This window comes from Corvus brachyrhynchos, unplaced genomic scaffold (assembly GCF_000691975.1).
Source record: "Corvus brachyrhynchos isolate BGI_N302 unplaced genomic scaffold, ASM69197v1 scaffold5, whole genome shotgun sequence".
Lineage (NCBI taxonomy): Eukaryota > Metazoa > Chordata > Aves > Passeriformes > Corvidae > Corvus > Corvus brachyrhynchos.
This window is the reverse complement of record NW_008238321.1, coordinates 7632927-7643066: the sequence shown is the minus strand read 5'-3', so window position 1 is coordinate 7643066 and position 10140 is coordinate 7632927. Positions and strand designations below refer to the sequence as shown.

Sequence of the window (10140 nt, the reverse complement as noted above, 5' to 3'; positions counted from 1 at the left end):
TGCTTTGAAAATAACGGGCAAGAAGTTGTAATTCTGCCCTGCAAACAGCTGCCGTTGTGCTTGTTACAGGTGTCAGTGCTGTGGCTTTGGCCATGTGGCCGCAGGGACCCTGCATGTGTCCAACTCAGGAGCGGGGAGTTCTCCCCAAACCTGTAGCTCTGGGTTTCTGTGGGGTGTTGACTCAGCCCTAGGTCTACCTGGATCTATTTGCTCTTGCATTTGCTTCCTGGAGAAAACCCTGCATCCTGCAGTGCTCACTGACTGTTTGGTATCTGTGTTGATAAGTGGAAAAATTTGTCTAACATTCCACCTCACCAAGTGTCTGGCTTTCACTGCTAGCCCGTCGCTCTTTGTAATTTTATAACTGCCTAAGAAATTAAATCTGTGTTGTGATAAGTATTCTGTGTCTTCTTCCTTTTGTTTGCTACTTGGAGATGGGGCCAGATAAGATCAGGGTGACGCTATGTGGCCCAAACCAAAACAGCAGCAGTTAAGAGCCCTCGGTCTCGGCTGTGCTTTCTAGCTGCTCTCCACAGAGCAGCTTTGCAGGGACTGGGAAAGGACCAGCTGAGTTTTTCTTGGCACATTTTGCTTGCAAATGTAATTTTCCCTCTTGTTCCTCCTCGAAGCTGCTCTTCCCTGGCCTTGCATTTGTGTATTTTTCTCCTGCTGCTCAGGTGAGTTCCTTAACTGCCTTTATTCCTTTTTTTCATGGGATGCATCTCAAGCAGTACTTTCATAGCCAGCGTGCTCCCTGTGCTGCCACTCCAGGCTTGTTGCTTCTTGCATTCAAGCCCTGGAGGAAGATGTGGAGTGAGCCCTTGCAGATGGGAGAGGAGGCACCTCCTGCTTCTGTATCCTTCCTCCTGCTAAGCAGCAGCAAGAGCTTTGATCGGGGTGGACAAGAGGAGCAAAAGCCTTTCTGCTCTTGCTAGCAGTGTTGGAGCACGTGAGGACAAGATGAGGATGAGACTCTCCCTGTTCTCCTGTGTGGCTTTCTCATGGCGAGGCCTTGGCTGAGGAGCTGCAGGCGCCGCCTCCCCTGATCCAGCTCTGGAGGGCAATGCTGCCCTGTCGCTGCTGCTTTGTGCCTCCCTTTGCTCCAGGCAAAACAGGCTCTCTTAGCTCAGATGAGTGTCTCTAAACTGTTCACTCGGCTGCTGGTGATGTTTCCCTGTCTCCTGCCTGGAGCAAACCGAAGATCTGAGGGAAGCTGCTGGTGGATTCAGGAAGTGGCAGTGACTTCCATCTGCAGTGGTGATGCCAACAAATCCTCTGTTCCCTGTGTCCCAGGTGGATAGAGTCATCCAGACCCACTGATGTTTTGGGAGGTCCAACAGCCCCTCTCCTTCTGCTCTAGGGGAGCAAAACAGAATATTCTCCTGTAAGCATAAGAAAAATTGTGAGCAGTGGGCCATACCCAGCCCTGAAATAGGCAGCCATGGTTGCTTTCACATCAGCAGTTTCACATCTGTCTGTTGGTACTGAGTTTGGCCCACTGAGCATGAATTTCCAGGGAAGGGACTGAGCAATCCCATTTCCAATTATTTATCTTATTGTAAGGGCAAACATGGACTCGTGCCTGTGTTCCTCCCTGGTATGCTTTCTCTTGGTACTGAGTAGGCTCTTGGGTGTAGCTGTGATGATCTGCCCAGTGGTGAGGCCCTGAGACCCTTCACTACGCAGGACTTGAGTCCAAGATGAAATAACTGAGCAGAAGCACAATCCTGGTGTGAACAGCCCCACTTAGGCTGTGGCTGAGCTGAACAGACTGCTGGGAGCAAAGCAAGGAGTGAGGAACTGGGCAGAGCAGCTCACACTGCCCCGGGCCTGGCTGGGTTGCAAGGTTGATGCAGAATCACTCTTTTTTAGAGCCAGTGGGCAGAAAGGAGACGCTGGGGCAGTGCTGGGGTCCAGCAGCCAGAGGTGAGCTCCAGCACCACTCTGATCCTGCCCAGGCTTAGGAGCAGCTTGTCTCTCTTTGCAGCACCCACTCTCAGCTGGTGCCTGAGCACTCACCTCTCTCGTGCCACATCCAACCCACGCAAGTCTCAGACAGGCCCTTGGCAGAGACTTTTTTGGCTAATTAATGGTGCACTGTGAGCTAATGAGGGCATTGTGCCCAGCTTGCTGGAGCTGAGGACAGCTGATGCCGGCTCCTCCAGCACTGGGTTATGTTTTGGGCTGGGGTTTTTAGCAGTTACAGGCTATAATAAAGGATTTGAAGATTGCTGTGTCTGGGTAAGTCCGTTAAGTAAGCTAGAGGATTTTGGCAGTGTTTTGATATTTTGGATACTGTTTTGCAGGGGCAAGGAAGGCCCTGGGAGAGAGACTCACTTCTCCACAAGTGTAGTCCGGGAGCTGGGGAGCACCAAGTGATGCAAGGGCACAGATCTGCTTTGTCCATGTGATCAGAGCCACCTTGTCCACACGGTGGGTACAGAGTCACTTTTGGGTGCCAGCCTGGTGTGTACCTTCCCAGCATCTCCCTTGTCACTGCTGTGCCCTTCTCCCTGCTTGGGGCAGGCTGGTGGCAAAGCACTTCAAGGCGTGTCAGCCACTGCTCCTCAGCAGCTCCAGATCAGGGCTGATAATTCACTTTATCTGTGGAGGGCAGGCAGAGGGATGGGCCTGTGGCTGGTGAAGGGAAGGCTGCTGGGGGCCATCAGAGGGGGGCTGTGCTCTGCTGTTGTGCAGCTGTTGGATGGAGCTGCAGGGCCCTGGGGCCACGGAGTGTCCCTGTCCCTTCCCCAGGACCATCCCAGCCTTCTGTCCCCAGAGCATCCCTGTTCTTTCTTCCCTTCCCTGGGACCATACCAATCTTCTTTTCCTGGAACACCCATGTTCTTTCCTTTCTGAGAGTCTCCCTGCTCCTTCCCTGGGAGCATCCAAGCCTTTTCTCCTCTAGAGCATCCCTGCATGTTCTCTAGAAGCATCCCAGTCTTTCTCCTCCCATAACCTCCCTGCTCTTTTGCTGGCAGCATCCCAGCCTTTTCCCCTTGGTGCATCCATGCTCCTTCCCTTGTTTGCTCCCATGACATCCCTCATCTGCTTCTTCAGCAGCTCTCTGCAGCACCTTCTGTGCATGCTGAGGGCATCTGCCTTGCACTTGCTCCTTGACCCAGAGCAGAACATAAGGGGGGGAAAAAAATACTGCTCTGTGTTTGCCTTCACCCAGCCCCTGAGCCAGAACTGCTGGGGGAGGCAGAGGGTGCTTGGCTGCTGTGTGTGCCACAAGCTCCTGCCTGGGGCTTGATCCAGCCATGCTGGGATGAGGGGACTGTGGTGGGGCCAGAGCAGAGTGTGTCTGGCTTTAGCTGTGTGGCTGTGCCACTGCTCTGCTGTGTTTTCCTGAGCAGATAACGCTGCAGCTTTTGGAGTTGGGCCCAAAAATTGAGTTCTGGCAGGGGAGGGCAAAGCTCTGGGCTTCACCTGGCCCCACAGCCTCTGCTGTTGGCTGAAGCAGGGCTGGAATACAGACCCCGGGCTGTGTCCCCTCCCTCTGCACCATCAGGGCACAGGGGTCTTTGCTCCAGGTGTCCCCTGAGGACCCCCCTGCTCTCTATGGGCACCAAGCACAGTGAAATCATGCAGAGCATCTCTCCTCACCCAAAAACAATTTTGGAAATGAAAGTGAGGAGACAGAGCCAGGGACATTATCTCAGCCCTTTTTGACTTTTCAGATAGGAAATAGCCTTTCATCTCTCCCAGGGTGAAAAGGCAATTTGCATTTCAAGAGGTCAGGATGAAGCTTTTTCTCTTTACCATCCCAAATTCATTATTAAAAGTCTATTTGGAAACAAAACAACACATCCACGGGAAGATGGCCTCTGCAGGCTCAAATTAACTGCTCCTGTCATCCCTGATTTCCCTGGCTGCTGCTGGAGGATGCAGGATCGAGGAGGAGGTGCGGGCACTGCTGGAGATGTGAGCGGAGCAAACCTGTGAGCTCCTCGGTGTGGCTGGAGCTGCTCTGGGGCTTTGCTCCCCCCTGCCCTGCACAAGCTTGGCGTAAATTCCATGAGGATAACTCCAGACCCACCTCCCTGCAAACCCTGCTTTCTTCCTGCTCCCACACTCGCCCTGGTCTGGGACCTCAGCCTGGCTCCAGCAACCCAATTCTGCCTAATAAAAAGCCTCTGGCAGCCTGGAGCTTGGCTGGGGCTTGCTGGGCACTGGTGCTTTGTTTTCTCAGCTGCTGCCTCTGCCCTCACCACTGCCACTTATTGGTATCGGAGTTTGCATTAGCAGGTGCAACTCTGGGATATTCAATTACATATAAAGAGCTGTAGCAAAGCAAGACATTGCAGGAGGCATCAAGGCTGTTGGTTTCAGGGGTTTTTTTCCTTGGTTTTGGGTGTTTTGTTTTGGTTTTTACCTTGCATTTAAAGGAGATGTGAGGATGGGTAAAGTGGTGTTGACTAAATAGAAAACATAAGTAAAAAGTGGAGTGAAGAGAGGGAGAAATAAATAAATAATCCTGTTTATGAAATGAAACAGCTGGGTAGAAAAAAAAGAGAATGATCTCCGGGAAGAAAGCAGCTCCCTGGGCTATTTTTAGCTCTTTTGTTTCTCCCCCCCTTTCCATCCCCACCCTCCTTGCACAGTCTGAGGGGTTGGTGCATGTCAGTCCTGCTGTTCTCCCTCACCTCCTGAGTGCCAGGTGATGTGCTCTTTTCTTATTTTCTTTTTTTCTCTCCTCTTTTTGCATCTTATTTATAGCGTGGAGGTGGGGGAAGGGCAGCAGCATCAGGAGAGGCCGTGCAGGCATCGCCCTCAGCCCTGGCTGGGGAAAGGAGGGGGCAGCAGGGGCTGAGCCTCTCCTGCAGCATCCAGAGCCCTCCCTCTGCTCCTCAGCAGCTTCAGGAGCTGCTGTAACCCCCTCGGAGTTCCCTTTGCCTGGATCTCGGGCTGCAGTTGCTGTGCTCCCAGCAGCTCCAGGGCAAGGGGCCAGGGTTGGTGTCTTCTCTCAGTTCTTGCACCAGTGGGGCTGGAGGAGGCCTGGATTTCCATCAACTCTTTCTCCTGCTAGGCACCATCATTCCTACACTCATCCCAGCAAAGCTTTCCACCATCCAAAGTCACTCAACCCTGCAACTTTCCCCTTCCCCAGCCATCCCTCCCAGCTCCCACATCTCCCATCAATGCTGCTGCTGCCCCAAGACCCCTCTCCCCTCATCTCCTCTGCCACCACCTCCCCCCTCACCGAGCATCCTCGTGGTCTCCCATTATTTGTGCCATTATGGAAGAAATACATAATTCTTTTATTATTCAATTAGGAATTTAACACACAATCAGGTGATCGCTTTAAGAGGATTTCCTATAAGGCAGGATTTGAATAACAGGGCTATGAGTAATATATTCCCTTAACTGGTTTATTCCTTTATCAGATTTTTTTCCCCCTAAGCACTTTAATGCATTTACTTTCCCATTGTCGACACTTTTCTCCGCACTCTTCCTCCCTCCCCGAGCTTATGCAAATCCCCCGTAAGGCGTTTAATGTGCCCTGTGTGTCAATAGTGCCCAAATCTTCGCGACAGCATTAGGCTGCATGCATGCCCTGGCTGATTAAGAGGGGTGATGGGGCCAGCCTGGCTGCCCAAACCCCCTTCCAACCCCCACCATGGGGCCAGCCAAGGGGCCCCTGTGCTGGGAGCTGCATTTTTCCAGAGAAAAGGCTGGAGCTGAAAGTAGCTTTTCTTTTGCAGGGCGGGCCGTGAATAGGGAGCGTGAGGCTGACCTGTCCACCGCTGTTTGCTGCCCTGTCGCTCAGCTTTTGGGGTGCGTGGAGGTGTTCACTGGGGAGGGGGATGGCTGTGGGTGGGAGGTGAGCGGAGAAGGAAGAGGAAGGTGGCAGAATAACCCCTGAGCCAGTATCAGCGTTTATTTGTGAGCACACAATCGACGTGCACGATCCTATGGGGTGGTGCGTGCTCGGGGTGCATCACCCCTGGGTACCCGGGTGCCTGCTGGAGCCGTGTGGGAATGGCTTGGGCATCTCTGGCAGGAAAAGAAGGGGTTTTCCTACTTTTTATGCCTCCAAGGGCTGAGGTCAGCTCACCCTCACCACACTGCCCAACCTCCTTCATGCGTTCCCTGGGGCGGCCTCTGGGCCTTGTTTTGGGGGGTTTAACAGCCTTCACAGACATGGGGTGTGATGTACCCGGTGACTGGGGCAGAAGCCTGGAACCTGGCTCAGGGGGATGTATTTGCCTGCTCACCTTGGTGGAATGTTTGCTCTGAAACCTACAGACAGTGCTGGGGAACTGGGAAAAGGAGAGCCTGGGGAGGAGGGCAGCAGCGATGACAGGAATAGCAAAAAAGGTTGGCCTGTAATTCCTGGCTTTCCCACTGCCTGAGGGTTTTGTGGCTGCTGGCGAGGCCCTTTGCGAGCACAGCACGGGGGAAAACACCCCCTCCAAGGGTAACTGTCACCATTTTCTCCTTCCAGAGAAAAATCTCTCTAAATCTGTGTCTGTAAATAGCCCGGTGAGTGGGAGCGAGCTGAACCGGCCCTTCCCGGCGTTGTTTCCTCTACGCCCACCACTGATTGTCTCCTTTTTTTATCCCGTCCTGCCACTCTGCCTGTGCGTGCAGCAATTATGCAAAGTTGCAATCAAGGAGCTGAATTAGGAGCTCATCTTGGATTAATTAGTGATGGATGCAAATCTGTTCCAACAAAGAGGAGCGAGGGGAATGCAAAGGCCATGGGTATCCTCCCAGGGTTTCTCCAGCTCTCCCAGGCTGGTTTGAGGGCAGGGAGGGATGCAGAGTAATGCCTTGCAGGAGAACTGGGGCATCCACGTGAAAGAATTTGGTTCTTGGCCTTGGGACAAGGCTTGGGTGCCCCAAAGCTCATGCTCAGCTCAGCCCCTGCATCTCCCTGGAGGTTTTAAACCCAGAGCTTTGGGCTTAGAGCATCTCCTCCCACCCCGGCCTTGCTGCAAAGCTTGGGGAAAAACCAGTTAATCCCTGCGGCCTCCAGTGCTGAGCTCCTGCCAGCACTGGGGATTTCTGTTCGCCTGCAATCGGATTGTGACAAACCCCTCCACTTGCATTGAACAAATTCTCTGGCTACTCCCCGCTCCTTGCAGGCCCCAGTAATCCCCCAAGTGTGACTCCGGCCAACAGGCAACATCCCTGATTAATCCCCGCCGTCTCTGTGCAAAGCCACTGCTGCCAAGGATGCTCCTGGTGCTGGCACGACACGCTGGGCCGGCGTTGGGAGCAGACCCCGGGTAAGGATGCAATGCTGTTTAAAGGAGCTTTTCCAAGAGGGGATTGCAGCCTTGAGAAAGGCTTCCTCTTCTGTGAAGCGGAAAAGATGGATGCACAGCGCTCCTGGGAGCACTGAGTGAGGGGGTGTGGGAAGGGGGGTGCAGATGTCTCATCCCTTTTTCTGCCCCCCCTCAGTGTCACCCACCCCAGCTGGTGCAGAGGGGACACCCATTGGGCACAGAAGAACCAGGGCAGCCTGGCAGGGTGAGCAGGGCTTGGTTAAGGAGCTCCTTAGCCAAGGGATCACTTGTGGCTGTGTCCACAGGGATGGGGACAGCAGGGACAGCCCCTTCCCATGGTCCCCAAGAGTTTAAAGCCTTGGCTCGAGGTTTTTGGTCTGCAGACAACTGAAAGGTCTCTCCTTCCTCTCCCCTCTGCAACAGCAATGATTAATAAAACCTGACTCGGCTGGAAGGGCAAGGAAAAAACAACAATACAGGACGTTTCTGGAGATCGTCCTAATCCAGCATCTCGAAGCCAAATGAATCAGCAGCTTCTTATTCTGCCGGCAGGATTAGTCAATGTTCATCCAGGCTCCCGGGAATTGAGGTGAGGCCCTGCATAGCAAGGAGCTGTGGCAAGGTGGCCACAGGGTGTTGGCTGGTTCATGGAGCCAAGCAAATCCCTCCTTATAATCCTGCAAACTCTGTTGGGATGCACCCACTCGTGCTGGGAGCCATGGGACAGCAGGGAGAGGCAGGAGAAGGAAAAAATGCCTCTAGAAATCTGCAGTGTGGGTGAGGGATGAGGCTGTTGGATGTGAGGTGCAGGGGCAAGACTCCAGGCTGGGGCTGTGTGTAAGGGATGTCCCTCATGCCACAGGGACCAGGATGCCTGGGACCAGGAGCACCACGCCTGGCTGACTTTCCTGGCTGTTAAAGTGGGTCAAGCAGAAACCCAAGGAGCATCTGAGCTCACCAACCTTGAGCCAACTATGTGGAAGCTGAATTATTCAGGGCCAGCTTAAAAAATTTAAGAGCCCAGCAAAACACCAGGAGAGCCCAGCCCATGGGACCCCCATACCCTTGTCAGGCAGAAGCAGCTCAGCCTGCCGATGCTCAGGGGGCACCTTGGGCGGGGGGGACAGGGCTGTTTGTGTCTAACACTGCCCTTGTGAATCGAGAAAGCAGAGACAAAGCACCCAGAGAAGTTCACCCTGATGAGTTCATCTCCCTGTGTTTCCTGTAGCTCTCCAAGCTGTAGCAGTTTCCTTGGGTATCCCAGCATGGGTCTGTCACATCCACAGCAGGAGTAGTTGAAAGGGAACCCCCCTTGTCCCCTGGAATGGGGATCTCTTGATCGTGTGATTTTGGAGAAGATGCTAAAACTCAGGCTTGATCTTTGTCACCAGGTGTTCGCTTGCGGCATCTCCCGCGGCTCAGAGAGCGCCACATCCTTTTGGGAGCTGAGATGCTCCCCTCGGCTTGGTTGTCTTTAAAGGACCACCCCTGGTTCTATTCCTGGGGCTTTGGAATGGGGAGAACCGGCTCCTGGGGGGAATCCCTGTGGTGAGTAATGCTGCCTGGCGAGTGCTGGGAAAAGGCGGGTGCACATATGCTTCAGCTCATCCTGCTCTTTTCATGGAGCACTCTCACTGTCTGGGTGCCAACCAGTGTCAGACACGGCCAAGGAACCCCCACCACACTCACCCCCCCCCCCCCCTTTTTTTTACATTTTCAAGGTTCCTGGAAGAGAGCGATGGGGTCTGGTGTAGAGCAAGGGGTTGTACCCCAAGGGGAGTGAGGTGCTTTGAGATTTTACGAAGACACTATGAAATTAGAGCTGAACAAGCCTGCCAAAGCAAACAGCCCAAAAAAATCCCCCTTTGCACCAGAGGGCCGAGCTGTGCAGGTGCTCAGCCCAGAGGGGAGTAGGGAAGGCTGAGCCCCGGCCCCAGGCCGTGCTTGGCACAGCAGTCGGGTGTGCTTTGAGCCAAACTCCGGCTATTTCAGTCAAGGAGGAAAAGATGGAAATTTCCACCTGGCCTGTTTTCTTCCCTGCGCTGAATTTGCAGGAGACCCTTTTCTCAGCCCCGCTCCCGGCAGAAGGGCGGCTGAGGCGGCACAGGCGGCTGTGTCTCTAATTTCCTCTGGCAGCGGCAGCAGCAGCAGCAGCGCATCCCCCGGCCCCGCGCGCTGATTTACACAACGCAGCAATTATTGACTGCGAGGAGATTGTAATTCACAGCCCGCCGCGGTGCAGCCACGGCCTGGGAGCAGGGATGGTTCGTCTCCTCCTTCCCGCTGCCTCCATCCTCACACGCTCCGGGGGGCAGAGCCCAGCAAGGGCTGATCCCCCAGAGCTCTCACCCAGTTTGCTGGGAGGGGGCTGAGTCCCCCCCTCTGTGCCTTGCTGCTCTTGTAGAAAACCCCACAGCAATAGACCCCCGTGGTGGAGCTTGCAGCCTGGGCCAGCTCTCCCAGCCCAGGACGGGTGGGGACACCGACGGGGTCCCTGCCTGGATCACCCTCCTTGGGGGGACACAGGTATCCACATTGCCCCATGCTGCTGCTTCCCTTACTCCTCTGCTTCCACTCCCTGGTTATGCAGGGGATCAGAGATCTTGGTTGTTTCCTCAAAACGCTGGGGCATTGCTGTGTTCTGACAGCCAGATTTGCAATCCATCTATCCATCCATCCTGATCCCATCAGCTCCTCTTACGACAAAACCCTTCTCAGGGCAGGAACGACCCTGTCCCTGAAAAGCTCATGCCCTGAATGAAATTACCGGGGCTTTCTTCCTGATTAATCTCTCTTTGCAATTAGCTCCGGACCTCCGATATCCCTCTAAGGCACCTCTCGCCAGTACCTATAGGCGGTACCTACAGGCGGTGCCTATGGACAGGGGTACGGGCGTGCATCG

At 54.2% G+C, this 10140-nt stretch overlaps 1 protein-coding gene across 2 annotated transcripts in view; it reads left to right on the top strand.

Annotated features, from left to right (window-relative positions):
- Positions 1 to 452: 452 nt before the first annotated feature.
- The window catches only part of SLC29A4 (solute carrier family 29 member 4), a 17972-nt gene continuing 8284 nt past the window's right edge, over positions 453 to 10140 (top strand). The window contains exons 1-6 of one of the 2 annotated variants that reach the window (XM_017734091.1): positions 453 to 677; positions 2307 to 2433; positions 5709 to 5781; positions 7095 to 7238; positions 7662 to 7827; positions 8630 to 8786. In XM_017734091.1, the coding sequence (XP_017589580.1) occupies positions 8689 to 8786 (98 nt within the window). In that variant the 5' untranslated portion in view covers positions 453 to 677; positions 2307 to 2433; positions 5709 to 5781; ... (1 more) ...; positions 7662 to 7827; positions 8630 to 8688. Of the gene's footprint in view, positions 678 to 2306; positions 2434 to 4646; positions 4664 to 5708; positions 5782 to 7094; positions 7239 to 7661; positions 7828 to 8629; positions 8787 to 10140 lie in introns of those variants that run through there. The other variant, XM_017734092.1, reaches the window with a different exon arrangement.